The 23,430-nt window shown below is 41.2% G+C and overlaps 1 protein-coding gene across 2 annotated transcripts; it reads left to right on the top strand.

Moving 5' to 3' along the window:
- The first annotated feature begins 1,140 nt into the window (after positions 1-1,140).
- MCOLN2 (mucolipin TRP cation channel 2) lies at positions 1,141-22,388 on the top strand. 2 transcript variants are annotated; one of them, XM_064664839.1, is made up of 14 exons: positions 1,141-1,321; positions 4,374-4,530; positions 6,253-6,426; positions 9,853-9,991; positions 10,585-10,672; positions 10,821-10,917; positions 11,375-11,474; positions 13,030-13,145; positions 14,587-14,736; positions 16,054-16,155; positions 16,282-16,404; positions 19,234-19,440; positions 20,801-20,916; positions 21,913-22,388. In XM_064664839.1, the coding sequence occupies exons 1-14, from the start codon at positions 1,272-1,274 to the stop codon at positions 21,947-21,949; spliced, it is 1,656 nt and encodes a 551-aa protein (XP_064520909.1). In that variant the 5' UTR covers positions 1,141-1,271; the 3' UTR covers positions 21,950-22,388. The 2 variants fall into 2 exon arrangements, with proteins under 2 accessions (XP_064520909.1, XP_064520908.1); XM_064664838.1 differs by lacking the exon at positions 1,141-1,321 and adding an exon at positions 1,409-1,594.
- Positions 22,389-23,430: the final 1,042 nt, after the last annotated feature.

The raw sequence follows: 23,430 nt of genomic DNA on the forward strand, positions 1-23,430 counted from the left end.
GCAAGGAAGCGGATAAAGCATCAGATAAACTCATGCTTAAAAATGCCATCCTAAGCAAAACGGGCTTTCAGCCCTGACCAAGAAGTCGTGGACGGGTAAGAGTTTCTTTGTTCTGATTCTCACTGGGCTCTGGAAAGAGTTGCCCAAAAAATACCGATATTTAGTACTTCCTCGTGAAAATAAGTCGCAGGGTGCTAAACTGGATAACAGCTGTTTTCATACCAAGGCTTATTTCAATGGCAATGTTTTGCATATACTTACAGGAAGAACTTCTTGTTTTTAGCAGAGCCCATATCTATTTACAGAATGAAACTATACTGAGAGGAAGAGAGAGGTGGGGGCCTTACTTGTTTCTAAGTACCAGTTTTTATGTTGGATTTAAGCACATTCTCAAGGGGAGGTAAACAGTGTGCACATAAAAGAGGAAGAAATCAAATTCAGATATGCTAATACCTATCCAGTATTAAAACGTGTAAAGGTATTTTGAGGGGATGGGGGATGGTGACAGAGACAGAATGCAGGACAGCACAGAGATGCTGCTGTAAAAGACCAAGCCTGTGGCTGCATCTATTGGGAGCATTTTCCTGCCTGAGACAGTACCTAATACCAGATGCTTCAGAGGAAGCCTTCAGAAAACTTTCATGCATGAGCTGACACAATGCTCTTGCAGCTAATGTTGAGTAACTCCACACAGATGTTTGTCTGGGGTTTTTCCCTTCTTCTCTCAAACTATGTGACCATAACCAAACACAGCATCATCTGAGAACATTATGTAAGAATCCTACGCTGCCCATGCCCACCGTGTGGGCAGGTAGAGAGCTCAGTTGCTGCATTGAAGCCTCTCATGAGTCTGCAATCTGTTTTGAACACCCTAGTTTGGAGTAACTGCACTAGGTCACGTCCTCTGAGGAATCAAGTACCTCTTGAGCTGCAAGACGACCCGCTCTGTAGTAGCTAATCTCACCTGACAGTCTTCCCTGCACGTTATCTCCGTGCCTACAACTACCAGCTGGCAGCAAGGCGCCTACTCTCGTAGCAAGAGCCCGCGCACCGGAGGGCGGCGGTGGGGCAGGGGGAGCCGGGGCCGCAGGGCACGTGGGCGGCGGGCGCCCTCCTCCGCCGGGCGCATAAAGGCGGCGCGGACCGTGGGGCAGCGAACAGGGTTTGTCGGTGGGACGGAGCTGCGCGGCCCCGGCTCCCTCCGTCCGCCCCCGCGGACTGCCGGAGCCCTGCCCTGCCCTGCCCGGGCAGTGGCCGAGCCCCGCGGCCCCATGGACATCTCGCTCAAGTACCTGCCCGGCGGGCGGGCGGCCGCCACCGGGTGAGCGGAGCGGGACGGGACGGGACGGGACGGGACGGGGCGGGCGCGGCGCCGTCCCTTGGGGTCACCCCGCCCGGCGGGAGCGGGGTCAGGGCGCTCCTTCGCCAGCGGCTGCGGGAGGGAGCGCAGCCCCCGGGGCGGGGGCCCGGCCCATCCCGCCGGCGGGGGCCGCGATAGCGGGCGTGCCCCCTGCCCCGGGGCGGCCGCTGCGGAGGGGCCGGGGCAGCGGGCGGGGGTGGTGCTCCAAACTCTTGTTTGGGTCTCCTGCACAAGGTAGGTCCTGTCCTCCCGCCGCGGTGAGGCTCGGCCGGTGCACGGAGGGCGCGGAGCGGTCCGTGTGTTCCCCCGGTCCGGCTGCGCGGGGGCTGCGGCGGCTCCTCCCTCGGCAGCCGAGCGCTGGGTGACCTTGGCAGCTCTGCACAGGGGGGCTTTCCCCTCAGTTTCCGAGTTCGCTTTCCTGAGAAGCGCGAGGCGAGTGCTGAGCTTAGTAGAGATCGTGAAGGTAAAGCCCAGGCTGATACCTAGAACGCAATTCGGTGATATTTCCCCGCCCCCCCCCCCCATTTTTCTCTCCTTCTTCCCCCCCTTAACACCTCATCAATCTCGTTAATACCTCTTCAAGAGCTAGAGCTCAAATAGATAAATGTTTCTAATCTGGAGCTGTGATGGACACTGTTAGTGTTGCTGTAGTAGTGAGTTACTCGTTAAAAAAACTGACTGTGCTCACTTACTAAGTGTATTTTAGCTACCTGATGCAATGGGGCTTTTTCTGCTAGGTGAAGAGCTAAGTATTAAAAACGTATTTCATGAGTAGGTAGCTGCAAATTGTAGTCCTTACTGTTGAAACCTCTTCCTTAAGCATAATGCGGAGCCCTAAAGTGCCTCGCTACAAAACGTTGTCCGAACAGACTGACCGACCAGGCACAGCATTGCAGTGGTGGTTAAAGCAATGCAGCTGTTAGAATTGAGTTAGTAACAGTTACTATATATTGACACATGACACCTGGATATGCATCTAAACATGCAGAGTAGAGTTATCTTCATTCACAAAAAATTCTCCTCTGTCAATGTTTTACAAAGCATACTATGGAAACCTATTGAGAGGTGTTAATTACACTTGTGCATCTGAATTGAGTTGTTTAATTTTTCTGTTTTGAGCTAGGTGCTTTATTTGGATTATTTTTAGATTATCAGCCTAATAACCATTTGGTAGAACTAGATAGTTAGTTTTAAATGTGATGTCACTGTTAATCTCTTGGAGGTTTTAAACTTCTTTAATGCTTTGATTCTAGTTCTGCAGATTTAATACAGTCTATTTAGATGTAATTTTGAATATATCCTAGAAACGAATGGATTGAAAAACAATTGCTGTATTTGAGCTGTTGCCAGTGAATTATTTTTTAAATACTACACCACAGAACACTTGTTCTATACTGGAAGACAAAGTCCAACAGTTTTTTGTTTGCTTGCACTCTTTTTAGAGATCTGTCACTTTTGATATACTTTCACTGGAAGCTTGGGAAGGATTTTGCTGAAGTCTTGGTATGGTCCTTATGTCATACCCTCCTGCTTTAAATCTCAACCAGATCCAGCTTTTCTCTTTCTTTCCCACCTACTTCTATGACTTTCACTCTGGGTTAGCTCTTGTTCATTGTGTACCCACTCAAAAGTTTCTGCCCGTTCAAGAGAAGCTTGTACAGGAGCAGCGATGTCTTTGGGTGTCAGTGCAGGATTGAAGTTCATGTGTACCTGTTTCCTTAGACAATGCTCACAGCAATAATTATCATGTGTGTTTCTGTCAGGTGTGTTTACTTTTTCAAAGTTTTTGTATCGTAAACTTTATTTAAGTTAGTCCAGTATGTTTTTAGTATAAATTTAAATAGGGATGCAGTTCACAGTTTCTTTTTCTTAAAAACTTCCCATGCTTTTCCTACCTCAAAACCCAAAATCATCTTACCTCCCATCATCTTCATGAATGATTGATTTAAGGCTGTGTAATAAAGATGACTTTTGAACTTCTAATGTTAAAATAGATTTTTTGGTTTTTTCACTTCCTCTTCTGAGGAAACACCACAGTGTCAACTTAAATTTCTCTTCTTGCGGGACAGCTGGTTCTAGCAAATCAGATGTGCTTTGTGGTCTACAGTTTTGGCTTAAATAACTGTACACTTCAGACAGATGAGGACACAGAAAGTAAAAATGCATCTGAAAACTTTTGGGTTTGACCCTGAGAGAAAATGTTATCCTTTATAAAATTCAGAACATTGGGAATGATGTTCTGAATAGTAAATGGGACTGATAATCAGTCAGTGTCAAATATAAACCTCTTAACATAAAGGGAGGGAAAAAATTACAAGTTTCTGATCTGTGTGTGAAACAGGAAAGTTCTGAAAATTACGGTACTGGAAGATAGGGTTAAAATGATTAGGAGACGGGGAAAGTTTTCAATGTCCTATTCAGCTGAGAAGGAGAAACATAAGGTGATTTAAGACATCTACAACAACAGTCCTCTGTGCTTGGTCCTCTGATTTTTGCATGCCCAGGTATTTAAATAAATAAATGACTATGAATTTAGCCCTGAAAACTGCATGTTAATAACAGAAATGTGTGCAAAGCCTGCTCTGGTTGTTTAAGACGCTTTTTTCTGCGCGTAGAATCTTGGTTCCCAAATCTTTGTTCGCAAAGCCTAGCCATGATGATGAGAATGTGGGTTATTCAGACAGATGTGTTAACACATTTGAAACAGAATACATCTTTGTTTCAAATATGTATTTCTAATAAAGAGAGAAATGTCGACTTTATATTGCTATTACAGATACTCTTATTTATGCCTGTTTCCTGATAGTCTAAATGCTGTTCTGATGATCTAATGTGGTTGAATGATTTTTAATGATGTGATCATAGGGAAATATTTTTTGCATTTTGCCGTAAAACAAACAGAAAACTATTTCAGACCTTTTATGTCATGTGGTGATCTGAGGTGAAACTGCATTGAGGAAATTGTCTGTCAAAGCATTCTGTTGGTTTCTAATTAATATGTTATTTATGGCAGAAATATGACTCAGTCAGATTTAGATCTGAAAGAGACGGCTTTGAAAGAGGATTTGAAGTTTTACTTCATGAACCCATGTGAAAAATACAGAGCAAGACGTCAAATACCATGGAAACTGGCTTTGCAGGTTTTGAAGATACTTATGGTTACTACACAGGTAATGCTTTGGTTTTACTCTTAATAAGAGTAGCAATGGTGTGCAAGACAAGTAGGTATGTGATTCTGGGCCTTTGCCATCCCTGGATATTTGTTACTGACTTGAACTTCCCACTTAAATCCATAAAGGAAAAATACTATGAAAGGTGTTTCAAGGGGGAAGAATAACATAGGTTACAAAAGCCTCTTGGAGATTTTGGAGCAGTATTTGACCAAGTACTTTGCTTTTTTGGCATAATACTTTAAAGCAAATTATTCTTCCCATTAAATCCAGCACTGTCTTCAGGCTTGTTGTCATGTTTTTAGATTATAGTTTCACTGGACTATTTCAAAAGTGATCTTTTCTGACATCTTATCAGAAACTTGAAACGTACATGTTCAGTGTGGAAATGCTATGGTCTGTGGTAATGATGGGATGACTGGGCTACAGGAATTGGATGTGCCCCCTACTTCTGTCATCAAATAATGCATTTGAACAGTTGAGTACTGGTTGAGGTACTAGGTAGAGGCAAAGAAGAGGGTGTTTTTCAACTGCGCTGGTATCACGGTGTAGTTGGTTGTTTTACAGTCCACTAATAAATAGTGACTGGATGTGAAGGGAAGCAAAATGGGACACACATATAAGTAGAAATTACTTTTTCTGAACCTTTGAAGTGCAAGACTGACATCTGACAGTTTGCAAGAACAGCTAAATATATGTGCTGAATTGTAGGATTCCAGGTTTGTGTTTGACTGGCCCATTAAAATAAAGCATAACTCTGGCTTACATGTCCCAGTGCTTTATCAACTGTGACAGGCTCTCTGGCCCCACTTGGTGGGGTCTTGCCTCTGCTGCTGCCATGCTGTGCCCAAATCCTGATGGGGCTCTATCCACAGGCAGGAATAGGATTCAGTGGTTGGTCTTTCTAGGCAAAAGTTCAGGTTTTTTGCTTGCGGTTTCTCACTCTTGCTTCTTCCCTGCTTCTGTCAGATTCTTGTGGGGCTTGGAAACTTCCTGCAGTAATGAGACAGGTTCACCTTTGCTGCTTGTAAGCATTTTAAACCTAGGATGAAGGGTTAGCTGTTTGGGGCTTGGGATATCCTCCTGCTGCTGTGCCTATGAAGAAACTCTTGTTGCTTGGTTTTTCAGCTTCTAGGCTCTGTTTGTTTTCCTTGGTGATGGGGGGAAGAATGGGAATGTCCATATAGTAGGGCAACACGTGGCCTCAGTAGCCTTAATTAGCATCTGGGTCAGGCAGGTGATGCTTTTTGTTGCTGTAGGGTCCCACATAGATCTGCTCTAATCCTATGCCATGCCAGAGGTAGAAAAGGTGCAGGAATTTGTCCCCTAGCAAAGCAGACCATTTCAGGGGTAGTAGGCTGTGCTCTTAAGTTAGCTCATCAGCCATTTGCATCCTCCACAAAGGTTTTGGCAAGTTCCAGTTAGAGTTTTTGGCCCACGATATGTAAAAGTTGCACGTAATGTAGCTGTCCATTCAGTTGCTGTAAGTTTTGGAATCAGATTTATGTTTCTCTTACCCTGCATATGGTAACCTTGACTTTAGTAATCTTATGGCATTAGCTAACAAGTTCTTTGCTCTTATCATAGCAGAGTTACAGCAACAGGCACCTGTCTGCTTTGTATTTACTATAATTGAGAGCTGTTTCCAAAATGCTGCTGCTTGACCAGTGTACAAAATACATATGTGTGTGTGTTGGTTTTTTGGTTTTTTTCTCTTGTCAGCTTGTGTTTTTTGGTTTGAGTAACCAATTGGTGGTCTCATTCAAAGAGGAAAACATTGTCGCTTTCAAACACCTGTTCCTGAAAGGCTATTCTGGAGTTGATGAAGATGACTACAGCTGCAGTATATATACACAACAGGATGCTTATGATAGCATTTTTTATGTTATTAATCAGGTAAGTGTGTGTGTGTGTGTTTATAACTATGTTATAGCTGAAGGTATAGCTATAAACTTCTGCTAAGGTTCTGGTTTTCTGTTTCCATTCTTGAATTTCAGTTTTGATATTTCAGTGAATCAGTGTAGATCTGGTGTCCTGAAATTCATGTGCAGCTGTCTGCATTTTTCTCTCTGGAAGATGAATCCAAACCAGAATTTTATTCAGGTAGTGCATAATACCAAAATGCAGAAAATTTGAAAATCTGTCATCTTGCATGAACTAAAACCTTGGTTTAAGTCTTACTTTGAAGACCTATAGACCTGAATATACCTATGCATGGTATTCAAAAAATTTGTGCTTACAGTTATACTGAATTGCAGCTTTGTAGTGAGCACCAGGGGCCTCAGAATGGGGAATACAGTACTTCCAGGAGTGTAGGGGCACTTGCCTTGGTTAGGGATGGTATTTTAAAGAACAGTCCCTTTACAATTTTCAGAGGAAAGTGAACAAATCTAAGATGAAAATTCAGTAAACATTTTTGTATTTAATATTAATACATTCAGAAGTTATAACATGAAAGACTGCCTGTGGAATATGAAACGTCTCTTGTGTTTGGGGATGATGATAAGCCCAGAAATGATTAACCCTGGATGAATGGAAAGTGGCTTTAAACTTCCTTTCATTTTCACTGGCCTTGGTACATCAGCTCTGATGCTTGGATTAAAGCAGTCACTGCTGCCACTGTCAGCTATGCCCAGAAGCATCTGGGATTTGCAGGGGAGCAAAGGGCTGTGCCTCATTCTTAAACACCCACTCATGTCAGGCCCCTGTGCTCTCTGTGCTACAGCAGAGCCATCAGCAGATCAAATGTGCTGTCCCTGCTGTGCTGGACTCTCACTCCTGGCATGTTAAATGAGTGGTGAAGTAGTTTTCTCAGTCTCCCTTTGAACTCTCAGTGTTACCACTGTTTCTGCAATAGACTGTGCTTTTTTTACTTCCTTGCTTGCTTTGTCTCACTCTCCTTCTTTTGTAGGCACTAAGGCTGAGGTGAAGTCCAGATACAAGACAGTAGAGAAATAATAGCTTTATATCCTCAAGAATGAGCCAGTGTGTGATACAGGCATCACAAAAAGGTCTCTTCATCAGGTGTCAATGTGGTATAAACGTAGTCATATTCTTTAAGGAGATTTAACCTGTGAAATCTGTGTGCTTTAGTGTCATATGGAATTGTGAGGCTTTTATATTACATGTAAGAATTCCAAAAGCATGCCTATAGGTGAATTTTATGACTATTGTTACTTTCATTTGTTTGTTTTTAAAGAGTGCCTTCTGGGAAGAGCCAAACCAGATGACTCCCGACCTAAAAGCAAGGGTTTTTTTTTATTTTGAGATGGGCAGCTAGAAGCCATGGATTTTGGTGTTTTGTTTTGAGTTTTAATTTGAAATGCATGATTGGGTGGGTAGAGCTGAGGAACATGATATTACAGAAGATAGTAATAGTGCACAGCTACAAACAACAACAAACCAACAACATAAAAACCCAAACATACTTTTACACTTGGAAGAGTACAAAGATTTTCCTTGCTTCTCTACTGGGTTCAGTCTGGAAGATTCTATTATGAAGAAGCTGTGTGAAGTTGTTACTCTTGTGCCCTGCCCTGTGGCAGAGGCTGTAGGACAAGGATGTCCTGCTACCTGCTCTGTCTGGGGCTGCTTAGAAATGTATAAACAGGAATCTTGCTTTTAGTTTTTCATAGTGTTGTTTGAAAGTGGCATGTGGGTAACCCAGTGCCACGTGCTGTGCTGCTGGGAGGGCAGAGCCTGAGAGCACACGTGGACAGAGCAGTGGCTGCTGCATGCAGTGATCTGGAGATGTCTTCAGAGGGGTGAAGAGCTGTGACTAACTACTGTTTCCACTCACTTGACCTGCCTTAGTCAGACTGACAGGGTACAGAGGCCATGCTTTTTCTCCTGGGCTGTCTAAACTTGTTGCAAGCTCAGCTGTGAGTACTCGAAGCAGCACTGCAAGGCAGAGCTTGGGATAGAAGTGTGGTAGTTTCTGTTGCAGTTCCTTTTGGACATGGAGCATGTGGCTGTTGATGACTGGTGGGATTCTGTACCCCCCAAGGTGGGCTAGTGGCCATAATGCCCATAGGAAGGGGGGAATGATGCATAATAAAAAAATTCATGTCAAAGGGGGAAATGGACTAATCTGTATCAAAGCCAACTGAACAATTTTGTTTTTAAGGAATAGGAAACCTTGCCTAACTTACTTCAGGCCTCTGAAAAGCTAAATGCTTTCTTGAGAGCAGACCAGTGCTGTACACTGCCCTGAGCTCTTTCACTAGGTGTGGTAATAATAAAAACTAATCAACTATTGTGTTGATGCCTTCTTCCTCAAAAGGCCATAGGTCTATCTGGCTTCTCTTGGACAATGTTAGCTGATGGGAAGCTAAGCTGGCAGGCAGCTCACTCCATGGTTAGTCATTGATCTTCTCAGCTGTTGAGGAGCCAAGGGCCACCAGAAGAGCTGTGCTCCAGGGGTTTGCCTCATTTGTGCAGGACTGGAAGGTGTGAGTCTGGGGATCAGAGGGTAGGCAGTAGACACCCAGAATGTGTGGAAGGCAAGTCAAGAGAGGACTGGCCTTAAATGAAGTCTTGCTGATGCTCAGGGCTGATCCATGTTTGGACAATGCTTGCTTTGGCAGAGCTTTATTTGCTTCCACTTTTAGTCCTTGTTTTCCAAGTGTACGAAGAAGGTGACTTGTGCTGTATTTGGAGTAAGTGGAAAAAATTAAGTACCTTCCTCACAGGCATGTTTGCAGCTGCTTCTGTGCTTGTGTAAAGCAGGCAGGTTAAATTATGTTTGAAGGCTGCTCAAGCTCTGTGTATGTTCCTTGGTTGCTGGTTATATAGCGAATGCGTGACTTCCCTCCTCTGTAGTCACACAGGGAGCAGCTTTGGTTTTGTTCTCAGCATGGATTTGATAAGAACTATGACTTGGATTGTATGTAAAGTGATCAAGTTTCAAGTGGTGTGAAAACTATCACTTTCATGAAAGCATAAGATATCCCTAGAGTGTGTGTGGTTAGCAGCAATACTGCATTGAAGTCTCTGCCAGGCATCTAATTAAAAGCTGTCTGCTGGCTTGCTGTCTGGCACATCTGTGATCATTTGCAGGCAGCCCAGAAGGTACAGGGCTCATGGTCACTGTGTCACCAGGATGCCTATCACTACTAATTAGTGGCCAGTAGCCCTCTAGTCTGTAAACTGAGTCATGGGACTTCTGTCTCATGGGAAACTGTTATGTGAAAATAAAGATTCTTTTTTTTGTTTATGTAAAAACCTGTATTGATATGCAGAACTTTGAGATTGCAATTTACTATATAATGCAAAAAAGATTACTATCTCTAACTTCCACTTCTGCTTTTGTTTCTAAACTAGTACAGGCATTTAAAGAACATATCCCTGGGGATGCTTGGTTATGAAGGATCAGGTTTAAAAATCTGTAAACAACAGTACAAGAGAGGCACAATGCTTCCATCCAATGATACGCTGAACATAGATGTTTCTACTGAAACAGGTACAATACTGTTGTACTTAAAAAATGTCTTGCTGTGGAGTACTTATATTCTAATGCTATATCAGTAAAGCTTAAAAGTAATAGCTTTTTGTGTAGCAGTTACAGGAAAATTCCCATGCCTCTTGCCTGTTTGCCTCTTGGTTTTTAGTACCTATCTAGAAATGGCAGCTGTGTAGATTATAAAAGGCTCTCTTCAGCCACTGTCGTTGGTTTGTAGAGGTCTTTAGGGTTGATGATGGGGGGTGAGTTTTTTGGTGTTTGTTGGGTTTTTTTTAGTTGTTCTTTTTTTTTTTTTTTTAAACACAGCTCCCCCCACTCTGTGCAGAAGGTTCAAACACAGAATTGTGGGTGCTGCTCAGTCTGTACCATCAGTGGGTGTGTGTCCTTACTGCCTCTCAGAGCTGAGTCCTGACTACTTAGCTGCTCAAGAGTTAATACACAAACCTGCTTCTGACCCCACTAGGTGGGCCTCTGTATGGATAGGTTTGCTCAAAATTACTGTTTTGCCTGATTAGGACTGTACACCCTGATTATCTCAGTTTTGTGCTACTTTTTATGTGAAGTTTTTAAGATTACATCTTTTCTCTTTCCAGAATGTGTCTTTTTAAAGCCAGAGGAGCTAGCTGATAAGAAGGCAGAACTGAAGCTGAACTCTTCTTTTTTCAATCTTGAATTTTACAGGTAAAGTGATGGGGATTTTTTTAGTATTTCATCTTGTCCTTTCACATTAATTTGGTGGATTCTGATTTGTGCAATTTGTGTATGTGTGTACATTTTTTTTATTTTATACGATATTTAAATATTTTTATACACTTTTTCAAACATCCAGGCTAATACAGGTTGAAATCTCCTTCAAGCTGAAAGGCATTGCTCTACAGACAATCCATGCCCGTGAATTGCCTGACTGCTATGCATTTCAAAACACTGTAAGTGAATATGGGCTATGGCACTTCCAACACTGTGTATGTAATGAGAGCTTAAGCTCAGGTGTAGGTGTCATCCTTGTATCGAGACTGCAAGAGAGATGCAGTTGAGCATGTCCTGGCCTTTAGCCCTCCTTCCCAAAGGCTGCTGAAATGATGTTGCTATGGTACAGTGTTGTTTTGTAACATGTTCCAGTTGTAACTTTATAACCTGAGAAGGGAATAAGGAATTGTTCTTCTAAAGGTTAAATGTGAAGTTTGGCTTCTTGGAATACTGCTTGTTATGCGATATATGTCATGTTCTCAAATTACGTCTACACCATCATTTATGGTGACAACTTTCTTAAAGCTTACCTGACCAACAATATTAACACATACTGTGTCCAAAGCACTTAGCAGGATTTGTTTTCTGGAATTAAATCTTCCTGGTCTTGTTTCTGATACAGTTCTGTATTTTCAGATAACTTTCAATAATAGAGCCCACAGTGGAAAAATCAAAATCTACTTTGATAGTGACACTGATATTCAGGAATGCAAAGACTGGCACATATTTAGCCCTGGTAAGTATGGTGCACGTGTGTTTGTGTGCCAGCAGTTATGCATCTCCCAGCACTTTCCCTGGTCTATAACAGTCTGTCCAGCAAGACATTGGCCATCCTGTTCATCCTAGAATCATAGAATCATAGAATCGATTGGGTTGGAAAAGACCTCCGAGATCATCGAGTCCAACCCTTGGTCCTCCTCCTCCTGCCCTTAAAACAAGACAATGCTACCTGGGTAATGCGACTCATTACCTCTTGCTAATTAAGAGTTAGGAAATAATTTCTTTTATGAGAGTGTTGTGGTGAGATGGCACATGCAAATCTGTAGACCGTTGTGTGTTAGCAGTAAGCTCTACCTGCAAGGGGGATGTTTCTTCCGTAGATTTTTAATCATTCTGCTCTCTGAGATGACTCAAATAATTTAATTCACTAACACAGGTAAATTTGCAACTGAAGCCTTCTGCAGCTTTCAATTTTTTTTTTTTCTCTAACTAAGTAAAGCTTACTATTTCTGAAAGTGGATTTTTTTTTTCCACTGCTGCTAGATTTAATGATGTGTGTGAGCAAAGGCTGGCATCTGCCATGTAGTTGTAGTGTTAAGACTTGGTCTGACAGCTCAGGAAATGTGCACTAAAGGCCCCTTAGAGGAATAGTAGCTGTGACAGCGCTGTGCAACTGCTTCTCCCATGTGTTGACTTGCTGTAAAGGACTGTGATGGAGCAATGTTTTTCAGTGTGCTATAGAGTATCTTGATTAAAAAATACGTCAAGTGACCTGCCTCTTACCTGGGCAAAGCCAGTTTTTCTCTGATAACACCACGTTGTACTGATATTAAAGTGGTATCTTATAGTATGTTCTGAACAACTACAAAGTGTCCTGGCTCACATCTGTGTACACTAATTTTTTGTGGCTGTCTTTCAACTAGTTGTTCCTTAGTAGTTTATTTTGCATCTAATAAGTAACTGGGGCAGCATGCATAATTCTGTAACACAGATGAGTTGAAATGCTATTACAACAACTAAAAATGAGTTTTGGTCTGTATTTCATGTAGTTAAAAATGTATGTTGTGAAAAAGATAGGGACAATTGATGTGAGGAAGCAAAGGAAAACACCTAATTTGCATTCACATGATGGCTTCTAAACTTGTGGATGAAAAGAATACTGTACAGAAAGTCAAGCAAGTTTCTTATTGCAGACCAAGGTGGGAATTTTCTTTTTAATTTAATGATACAGGCCAAATCTGCATTTCTTTTAGCCCATGTAGTTGTAACACTGTGAGAGCACAGATGGATAGGTGAAAAAGGGGATACCTGTAGTAATATACCCATTTTGGGGTTTATTTTGAAGAACTTGAACTTGCTTTTTGCTCTTGTGGTCCAGCCTCCACGACTGTCTTGATGTAATTCTCTGCTTAGTTGTGCTTAAGGTATGCTTGCAGGAAGAATATATCTTACAACCCATCTGTTTATGGGATGAGAGTGTTCGAGCACAAATTGTTACAAAATGTTGCATAATTTGCATTTAAAAAGATGTGAAAAAATTAACCTTACTTCATTTCTTTGACATTTTACAGTTCTCCAGAGGAACACTCAGTATATTCTAGTCTTTGATGGATTTGTCATTTTATGTTGCTTTACTTCTCTCATCCTTTGCACACGATCCATTGTTCTTGCCTTGAGACTACAAAGGGTAAGCACAGTGCTCGTGATCTCAATACTTATTTGGTCTCTGCCTTCTTTGCTGCTGGTCTTTTGAAGGGATATGTTTGGAAATGTTGAGTAACATTTTTTTCAGTTAACTCAAAAAATCTATTGTGAGATGTTCTCATACTGTTACCTCTGAACAATTGCTAGCTGAATTGGTTTTATTTCTGTTTGTGTAGTGCTGTAATATGGAGTTTTTGTTGCATCTCTCAAGGGCAAAAGAAGGACACTTTTTTTGTCCAGGATTTTACACAAAAAGACTTCTGAGTCTTTGTGCTGTGAATATGTCCTGCACCTTCAAAACATAAATTCCTTCTTCTTTGGTTCAGAGTAGAATTCCCATAGAGGTTTTGTTGTAAATTAATGTCTTAATGAACATCCCTCAAAGCCAGCTCTAACTGGAGGGAATGTAAAGCACAGCATATAGTCTGACTATGGCTGGTTGTTTTTGTGGTGTGGGGTTTTTTTTGATTGTTCGTTTGTTGTTGTTGTTTTGGGTTTTTTGTTTTTTGTTTTTTTGTTTTTTTTCTTGTTTGGTTGGTTTCTGGGGGTCTTTTTGTCTTTCTGGGGTTGGAACCACCCTTTTTCAGTTCTTCTTTCCTTCTTCTTGCTTTATAATCCCTGATCAGTCTGCTGTCACCTTCTTCTCTTCTCACCCTCCTTTGCAGACTGGGACTAGCCCTGTCCAGCTTCCTCTCAAGTCGCTTGCTGAGCTTTATGTAAGCAGACTTGTTTTTTGTGGTCAAAATACTGGTGCAGAAACACAAGCTGGACCCTGAGATGTGCCAGCTTGTACCTAGTAATTAGCACAAACTTTGTAAGCACATCGCTTATGAGAGTTAGAAAAAGATTCCAGCGTAGGTAGGATATGAAAGCACAGATACTTGTTTATCTTGCTCAATATATCCTTTTTGTAGCTTGGAAACAAGACCAAGGGTGAAGAGGACACAACTCAACAAAGGCATTGTCGAACTGCTGTCAGGAATAGGGGCATCACATCTATTCATGAGCAAAAATGTGAAAGCAGATGGGCAGTGTTAGGCATGGAAGTGATATTGTTTGCTCTATTGGAAATGGGAGCTCTTGTCTTGTATTTGAGTTATTGCCTTTTTCAGTTCTTTAGTTCAATGGCCTTGCTCTGTTGGAGGGGGATAGAAACTGTTGTAAAGGAGATAACAACCATGGTTAGGCTAGGGGGGATTGGGTATGAAATCAGCTGTTCTGTGGAAAGTTTGTTTTCACTGGCTTAAACCCATCTTAATTTTTTTTTTCCAGTTTATTTCTATTGCTATTGAGAATTAAACTATTATTCCAGCAAATACTATAGGAAAAGGGGGTATGTGAAACTTGAACATTGCTATACTAGGGCATCTGTACATATTTTTCATCTCAGGTGACCTGTTAAACATCTAAATTCTTGTCTATAGAGATTTGTGAATTTCTTCTTGGAGAAGTATAAGCGTCGTGTCTGCCATGCTGATCAGCTGGAGTTCATAAATGGGTGGTATGTCCTGGTAATTATCAGTGATGTGATGACAATCATTGGGTCAATCCTAAAAATGGAAATAAAAGCTAAGGTGAGAGTTTAATACCTCAGCTAAAATACTAGCCTTGTTACAACCATGTGTAATGTGCTTTAAGGTGGGGACAAATGAAAGTGAGCTATAATAGTCAATAGTCATCTGTTTATTTTGCCGGTTCATTTCCTAGTGCTGCTTTGACTAATAACTGCTTTCAGTCACTCAGTTTCCTAAGTCTTTCAATAAGCTATTTAAGCATCTTATTTCCACAGTGCTAAGACCCCTAATCCCTGTATAGGACATGTGGGTAGACAGTTCCTATCAAAAAAACCCAACAATATGTGTTGTTAGTTCTGTAAGAAGTAGTAGCACATACTAGTACAGGGAAACCAAGAGTCATCCCCTTGGGTACAACAGGGGTCTTAATGGCTTGTAGGGCTGCAAAAATGGCTGTTATAGCTTGCTTTCCTGGCACTCATAGGCACAGACTGTCACCTGCTCATCCTAGTCTGGGCTTGCTGAAATCAATGTGCTTTGTTCAGCTGGCAGCTCTTCAGGAGGCTTTTTGGGTTTGTTTGTTTTTGTCTAGTTTGTTTGGTTTTTTTCTTCAATAGATGCGTGCCAACAACTCATGTGTTCACAAAACTTTGTATTCTGGGAAAAACAGAGTAGGTAGTGTGCTGCTGCTGTTTCACGTGTACTAAGGCTCAAAGGGCAGATGCCCAGGGTGGCCTTCAGAGGAAGACTCAGAATCCTCTGGCTATATGGTGAGGTGGGGATTGAGGGTAGGAAAACTTGAGCTCGATGACTATCTTGTGCTTACTGCAACCAGTTCTAGCCTTCTAAAGTAAAGTACAAGTAGATTTGGTTATAAACTTGACTGTAGTAAAAACAACGTTCAGGTTCTGAACATCTGACAGAGAACCTATTCAGAGATGTAAATACATGTGGCATGAAAAGGTTTGTAGTCCCAAGGCTCACATTTCATTTAAATGATGGCTTATGTTTGTCTAAATAGTGAATGAGAGCTTCTTTGCCTAACAATAGCATATAGTAACCTTTTTTAAACAAACATTGAGTTATTAAATCTAATTTCGAAACTGTTGTAAGCAAACTAAAGGCTTTTGTTCTTCCAGACTTCGTGCAAAACTTCAAAAATATCAGCATAGGTGTACTTTTATTTGCATCATGGTTGCATTTGAATGATCTCAGTAAATAACTGCAGTTCGCATTGATCTGATTTTTGTGATGTAGCAACATCCTTTCAATATTGAACTGCCCCACTTTGTTTGAACTGCTGGAACTTGAATAGCTGTCAAGCTGACATACCTACTGCTTTGTAACTTGACTACCTGCTCTATTTGGATCCCTCAGAACCTCGCAAGTTACGATGTCTGCAGCATTTTACTGGGAACATCAACTTTGTTTGTCTGGGTCGGAGTCATCAGATACCTGGGATATTTTCAAACCTACAATGTAAGGCGGAAATCAAATGTCTAATAATTAAAGCATATATATGTATATTTATGTCACTTTTATCCAGGTCTCTCTAATTTTTCTCTTCTTTTTTTCTCTTTTCTTTTGCTGCACCCTGACTTGCAGGTACTCATTTTAACTATGCAGGCATCATTGCCAAAAGTGATAAGGTTCTGTTGTTGTGCTGGGATGATCTATCTTGGCTATACTTTTTGTGGTTGGATTGTCTTGGGACCTTATCATGAAAAGGTATGTCAGCAGTATCACTCCTTTTCTGGTCTAATGATGTATCTGTGTGTGTGTATAGCTCCAGTTGTAACAACAGAAATGCATGTTAAATTAATATTTCTGTATAAAAGCTGTAATGTGAACATGGGAGTGTTTTTCCTTCCACACATACCTTCTGCCATCTGCTCCTTTTAACAGAATAACTGTATTTCTGCTTTTACTGTGTGCTTGAAATCAGCGTCACCTCCTACACCAAGCTGTTTTTGTAATGAGTGGATGGTTTACCCAGGCCTGGAGAGGACTGAAGGGAGACCTCATAGCAGTCTGTAACTTCCTCGTGAGCAGAAGAGGAGGGGCAGGCACTGATCTCTGCTCTGTGGGGACCAGGGACAGGACCCGAGGGAATGGCCTGAAGTTGTACTAGGGGAGGTTTAGATTAAATATTAGAAAAAGGTTCTTCACCCAGAGGGTGGTTGGGCACTGAACAGGCTCCCCAGGGCAGTGGTCACAGCACCAAGCCTGACAGAGTTCAAGAGGCGTTTGGACAATGCTCTCAGGCACACGGTGAGACTCTTGGGGATGGTCCTGTGCAGGCCCAGGAGTTGGGCTCAATGACCCTTGAGGGTCCCTCCTAACTCAGCACATTCTGTGTGATCTCTTTCGCCCTCTTCTGGCAATCCCAGTTCAGTTCACTGTTCCTTTTTTTTTTTTTTTTTTTTGGAATCTCCTTGGCTCTGACTTTGTTTTTCCAAATCTTTCCCATGCCATGTAACTTCAGCCCCTAAATTATGACTCATAAAGGGGTGGATGAATGCTTGTCTTATTTACTTTGCTTCCTGTGTGTGGGTGTGTTGTGTATGTGTTTGTTTGTCTTCCTCAGGTTAGTATCAAAGTATGTGCCTGGCATGTCTTGTCTGAAACCTGGGTGCAGGAGCAAGGCTTTGTACATTCTAAAACACAAGCAAAAACCACCCTAAAGCCTGTTTGTTTTTCCTCTTGGCAGATGCTCTATGTGACAGTTTGCAAAAAGTCAGGTTCCTGTTGTGTCAAGTTCTAGATGTCTGTTAAAGACTGACAGATGTATGAGTTCTCATTCTTGATCTCTGGTTGCACACAGTGTATATGTAACAGAGAGACATGCTGCAGTGCTTGATTCGGATTCTTGTGCCCCACATCCTCCCGAGCTGTAATTCTCTCTTTTGAGCAGTGTAGGTATTCAGTCTGCACATGTTCCTGGTTGATGATGATATATTTCTCTGTGGGATGCTGAATGCAGTGGGATCCTCTGCCAACACTAGAGGCTCAACTGTTTAAAACAGGCAGAGCATAAGTATGTTAATCATCTGAGCAAAACGAAATGTAGTCAATAATATGCTTATCTATGAAAATATTACATCTTGCCAAAGTATAGGAGATCAATGTCAAGGAAAGCAGCTGTAGCTGTGGGGGGGGTTCCTGTTCCTGCCAGTTCCCCAGTGTCCCACGGGAAGGTGATGTGATGCTGCCCAGGGCAGGACTGGCTTCCTGGGGCTCTCCAACCATCCAGGCTGGCCCTGGTAAGAAATGAGAAGAGCCTTCCCTGATGTGCAGAAACACCAGAAAGCTCCTTATACTCAAAAATACAGAAATACATATGTTGCTTTTCCTTCTTCTGCTACAATCAGAGTGCGTGGGTATCCTGCATTTTGTGTTTTGTCAATCCAGGGTCTTACAGGTGAGCAGTCCTTAGCAGGTCTCTGTGTCTGCATCAAAACTTGTGGGTTGCTCAAAAATTACCCATGCCATGCCTCCTTTCTTCTCAGATAACATACTTCTGAGTTTCACATCGCTTTAAAATTCAGTAAAAACAATAATAACAAAATAAACCATAGGTGTAAACCAGACCTGCTGTTCCTGTGCAACCATATGTTGTCCTTACAAGTATGTCTCTTGACACCTTCTCAATATAGGGCCACAATTCAAGTGAGTGTAGTCATGTTTCTTCATTGATAATGGTCACATTAAAGCACTGTGCATTAATTTGTGTGGTCTAATAAAGGACAGTTAACAAATGCAGTTATTTGGAGAGCCAGGGCAAGAGGGGACAGTGTGCTTACTGGGCAGCTGAATGGAATTTAGCCTCAGGACACATTCCAGCTTGGGGAAAAGGAGGTTAGAATTTAAGAGAATGTCCTTGAAATGAAACCATAATTTTTGTGGGGGGTGTATTTCAGTAGCTTCACAATCCAGCTATAGATTGTACCTACAGCTCAGAAAGGGCTTTCTGAATAGATTATGTTATTGCACAACAAATTTAGTTTAGACCATTCAAGCTCTGAAGGCCATATACTACCACTAATTCCTTAATACAGTATTGATTTATTACCCATACTCCAGTAATGCTGCAGAGCTGGGAAACCAGTGGATGTGGATTCTGTTCCCAGCATACTACCACTGATTTATGATATAGATTCTGTGCAATCACTTTATCTGTGCTTTGGCAAATGGAATGATATTTTTCTGCTGGCCTAAAATTGCTTAAAATTCAGTAACTTCAACTTTCTGTAGTGGTCAGATATTGACTGTTTTGCCTGTTGAGCATCACAAGTTTATTTCTTGATAATAAATCTTATGTCTGATGTCAATATCACGCTTAGTCAAGATTATATTTCTACATGGTTCTATTGCTGACATGTATGTTTTGGCCTGAACATACAGTAAAGTGTGGTAGCATTTAATTGTCTGGCTTGTATTTTTTCTTCTGCTATGCGTAAAAGTCAGAAGTGGGGTGGGTTTTTTTTAACTTTCCCTTTAAATATGGGTGATTTGATCTTCACATTCTACTAATAACTTGTACTCTTTATTTTCTAGTTTGAAGATCTGAACACAGTGGCTGAATGTCTGTTTTCCTTGGTTAATGGTGATGATATGTTTGCAACATTTGCTCAAATCCAGCAGAAGAGCACGTTGGTGTGGAGGTTCAGCCGGTTATATCTGTATTCCTTCATTAGTCTGTTTATATATATGATCCTCAGCCTTTTTATTGCACTCATTACTGACTCCTATGACACCATAAAGGTAAAACATTTGTTTTCTGTTACATTTCTAATCAGATTTGTATTCATTCTTGTTAATCACTTAAACACCATACTATCTACTATTAGTTATGATGAGATTATTGAAATCTTTTAGTTTAGTCTGTGAATGACTGGGTAGTCATTCAAATGACTAAGCAATAATTGGTTTGAAAAACTATCCTGTGTGTGTTTCAATGTTCTGTTTTCTGCTGCTTCACCTGGCTTCAAAAGTATAACAGCTAATGGAAGTGTAAATGGAAGGATGAGTGGAAAAAACTAATTTTTAAGTATAGGTATGTAGAGCTATATAAGCCTTGTTTGGAGTGCATGTTTCTTCTCATGGCATCAAAAGATGAGGTCAGGAAAGGTTTGCTGATATCTCAGAGATATGCCTTTGGCAGGAGTTTGGCAAGGTTCAAACAGATAACTCTAAAGTCATTTAAGATTGTCATTAAGATACATCTGGCTTGCTTAATGTGCTGCTTGGAAATGTATGGTTAAAAGGAGATGTGTTCTCAAAGACCCTTCTCATTCAAGTTAAAATTGTGCCATCCATTTCCAGTATGAACAGTCTGAAAGTGCAGCCAAGTTTTCAATAATTACTTTTTGTTCTTGACCTCAAGTGCTGTCTCCCCTTTGTGCTCCTGATAGCCTCAGTGACCAATGGGAAGGCAATGTGGATCATACTATTCAGCTCTTGTCTTTCTTGTCTTGGTGTCAGAGAAACAAGCCAGCAGAATAAGACTGGTCTGACATGAACTACAACTTCCAGACTGAGCAAGAGCTCCACTTTCTAAGCATCTCCAAATATAACTTAACTGTTTGTGCTTCTGAGGTTACTGGATGATCTGACCTGCAAAAGTGTTTTGCTGTTACTCTTCCCTCTGAGCACTTCATGTGGATCAATTGGGAGCTATTTCAGTATGCTGAACTTGTGTTTTTCATAGCATTTCTTCAACATGGCAATGTTGAATATCCACACTAGGGCCCTTCAAATCCAGCATTAGAGTTCTTAAGGAAAACAATCCCAGGGCACTCACAGTGAGCGCAGCAGCTCCCTGTGAACAAGGGAGAATCAATTAATGCCAGTATGACCTGAGGTCACTTGCTTGGCCTTATGGACAGCAAACAAAACATAAGAGAATCTCTGAACAATATGAATTTTCTGTCACTTAGGTTGCTTTGTTCCACCAGCTATAAATGTGGTGTTTCTGGGGTGGGATTGGGCATTTTCCTTTCTACAGCAATACTGGACAAATGAACCAAATAATCTGGTTTTACTATCACACGCCACAGGAAATTTTAGAACATTTTGTGCCCAGTAACTTCTCGTGTTATAAATAAAACACTTCTTCTTTCAGAAATACCAACAAAGTGGTTTTCCAGTAACAGATCTACATGAATTTCTAAAAGACCATGACAGTGCTGGCTACAGAAAAGACCAGACTTCTGTGCCATTCATCTGCTGCTGCAGGAGGTCAGTAGTGTGTTTTCCTGAGAAGTACACCAGTTGGCATCTCACTGCAGAGTGCTGTTTCACAAATGCTGGAGCATCCAGAATTTAGCCTGTGTGAGGTTTGGATGCTTTTGTTCCTCTTGTACTCTACTTGGTGTTATATCTTTAGTCAGCAGATGATACAACAATTCTGAGCTTAAACACATGTTTTAAATGTTATACTCTTATGAAAAATACCATGGAGAAGCTGATGGAAGGACTGTGGAGTATAGCATGAAATTACTACGGATTCAGTAGCAAACCAAGTCTCTGCTTCTTAGGGTTTTGCAAGTCAAATGTTTCTAAAAAGCTTTACTGCTAAGCTTGGAGTAGTAGCAGAAAGTCAGAGAATATGTGATTCAGCCAGGGATTGGTGCTTAATCCCAAAGCTACATGGCAAACTGTTTGAATACCATCTGTCAGAATATTGGAAACACACTGGTGTCTTGTTTCTGCCAAACTCAGGCCTGGCAGTGGTCCTTTTTAAGGTGGTGGTGAGAGATGAAAATCTCATGTAGTGTTTCCTGGTCTGAGAGTTGATTCTTAGAATTTTATGTCTGAGGACACATAACACCTCACAGCCAAAAAGGAACATGTGAGATGATGGGCAGGTACCCCAGCAGTTGTTGTGGACACTTGAAAGCCAGCTAGTTAACAAGAACTCCAGCCAGGTACAGCTTCAGGTTTCATATGCAAGTCATTGTTCAGAATGAGAGATTTTTGTCTGCTGTACTACAATAAATATACTTCACTGTAATACACTGCACAGTATTGAGGGCACAACCCTAGTAGTTGGAGTGAAAATCTAGAGCTTTTGCTACTGTAGCAGTTTCTCCTTGATTGTTGCAGTGCAGGTATTGGGAGTTGCTGAAATGGGAGAACATAGAACAGAAGGATCAAAACTCAATTTGTATGGGTAAATGCTTCCTATTGCATTTCTTGCTGAATGGAGAATTGTGAATGTTTTTTCTCTTGCAGACAACAGAGTGATGATGACTTGATACTTATTAATTGATGACTGCACATTGAAATTCACCACTAATAAATGCAAAGAGACCCTAGTGGTACGGAGAAGAATAATTCTCCAAATTGCAATGAAACCCACCATCTGGACCTGCCTCATGAACAGACTAGTCTTACCTAATTAAAGTTTTTTTGGGAAAAAAGATATTAATGTGACATCACTGGCTAACCATCAAGAGAGCCCAGAAGCTGTGTCTGGAGGAGAGCTGTGAAGAACTCTGTATTCTTGCTTCAAGTTCTGTCACATTAAAGAAGACTTACCCTTGAGCATTGTCTATGGGAGCTCTGTTTGCTAATCAGCTCTAGGAGGAAGGAAAGTGGCCCTGAATGAACTGCTGTTGTTAATAAGGAAAAGAATTATATGAAAATAATTTTTATAAAATAATTTTGTGTTAAAAAGTATTAAATAAAAGGTAACCAAGAAAAGAGGAGTTTTTCACTTAAAGTGATGCATTTGTACTTGGCACATTTCACTTATTTGAAATAAATTTCTGTAAAACTAAAAAGCTGCACAAAAGTGCAAAATAATTGCGGTTCTCCCTCTTGTATATCATTTTAACACAAACCACTTATAGGTCACAGTCTGTTCTTTAATAGCTTTACTAAAAAGCAGTTTGTTATCCTTTTTTTGGCTGTCTTTTCTATTATACCCACAATATTTGATTTGTACTGTGTCTGGATTAAACTTACTGCTTTAGCACTTCCAGTATAGTAGTGCATAGGTATTAGCCAAGTACTTCTGGGAACTTTCAGGGGTGCTGAATGCCCCTGGGTGGGTGGACTATCATATTAGGAACTTCACTTTGTCCACTCTTTAGTAGATGATGTCAGTGTGTTGGCTAGGACTTGGTCTTGCTATGTGTTCTTTACTGCTGATGGTCTCTACCAGTTCTGGCTTGTTAGAGTTTCGAATGGCAAAGGCAATTCAAAACACTAATGAGTGAGGTGAGTGGCAGCTTTTTTCTTTCCCTGTTTGTTTTGTTTTGTTTGTTTATTTTTAAATCTCCTGCCTCGTGCTTACCTTCCTAACAATAAAGGTTTTTTTGTTGAAAGTGAATGCCATTTTGCCTTGCTTAGGCTGCAGCTAGGTGTCTAGAACAGGTGTTTTTCATGGCAGTATTTTGATGCATCCAGGCTCTACAAATTTCAATACTTCTCTTGCTGAAATGTCTTTGGGACAGAATCTTCTCCCCATCCCAGTCTGAGCAATGCATTGCAGTGGCCTCATCTGTTACTAGAGCCTGTGGCTATAAATGAAATTCCTACCAATAATCAAGACTTTGTGCTGTTAGCAGAGATTTTCTGTAATTTGTCTTTTCGTCAAACTGATGCTAATTGCATGATCCAGAACAGAGGATTACTGTCTTCCACTCAGGACAGAAGAGTCAACTTTTCTCCTGGTGTTCATCTGCAGAACTTGTTTGGGTCAATGTTAGCCTTCTATTGTATGCTCTGGGGCCCTGGGTAACCCAA

This window comes from Pseudopipra pipra, chromosome 9 (genome assembly GCF_036250125.1).
Source record: "Pseudopipra pipra isolate bDixPip1 chromosome 9, bDixPip1.hap1, whole genome shotgun sequence".
Taxonomy (NCBI): Eukaryota; Metazoa; Chordata; class Aves; order Passeriformes; family Pipridae; genus Pseudopipra; species Pseudopipra pipra.

What these genes read in the sequence shown, in the direction of transcription:
- MCOLN2 (XM_064664839.1), top strand. Translation starts at nt 1,272, where the DNA reads ATGGACATCTCGCTCAAGTACCTGCCCGGCGGGCGGGCGGCCGCCACC. An exon ending in CTGGCACATATTTAGCCCTG is followed by an intron (nt 11,475 to 13,029) that starts GTAAGTATGGTG and finishes GACATTTTACAG; the next exon opens with TTCTCCAGAGGAACACTCAG. An exon ending in GATATTTTCAAACCTACAAT is followed by an intron (nt 16,156 to 16,281) that starts GTAAGGCGGAAA and finishes CCTGACTTGCAG; the next exon opens with GTACTCATTTTAACTATGCA.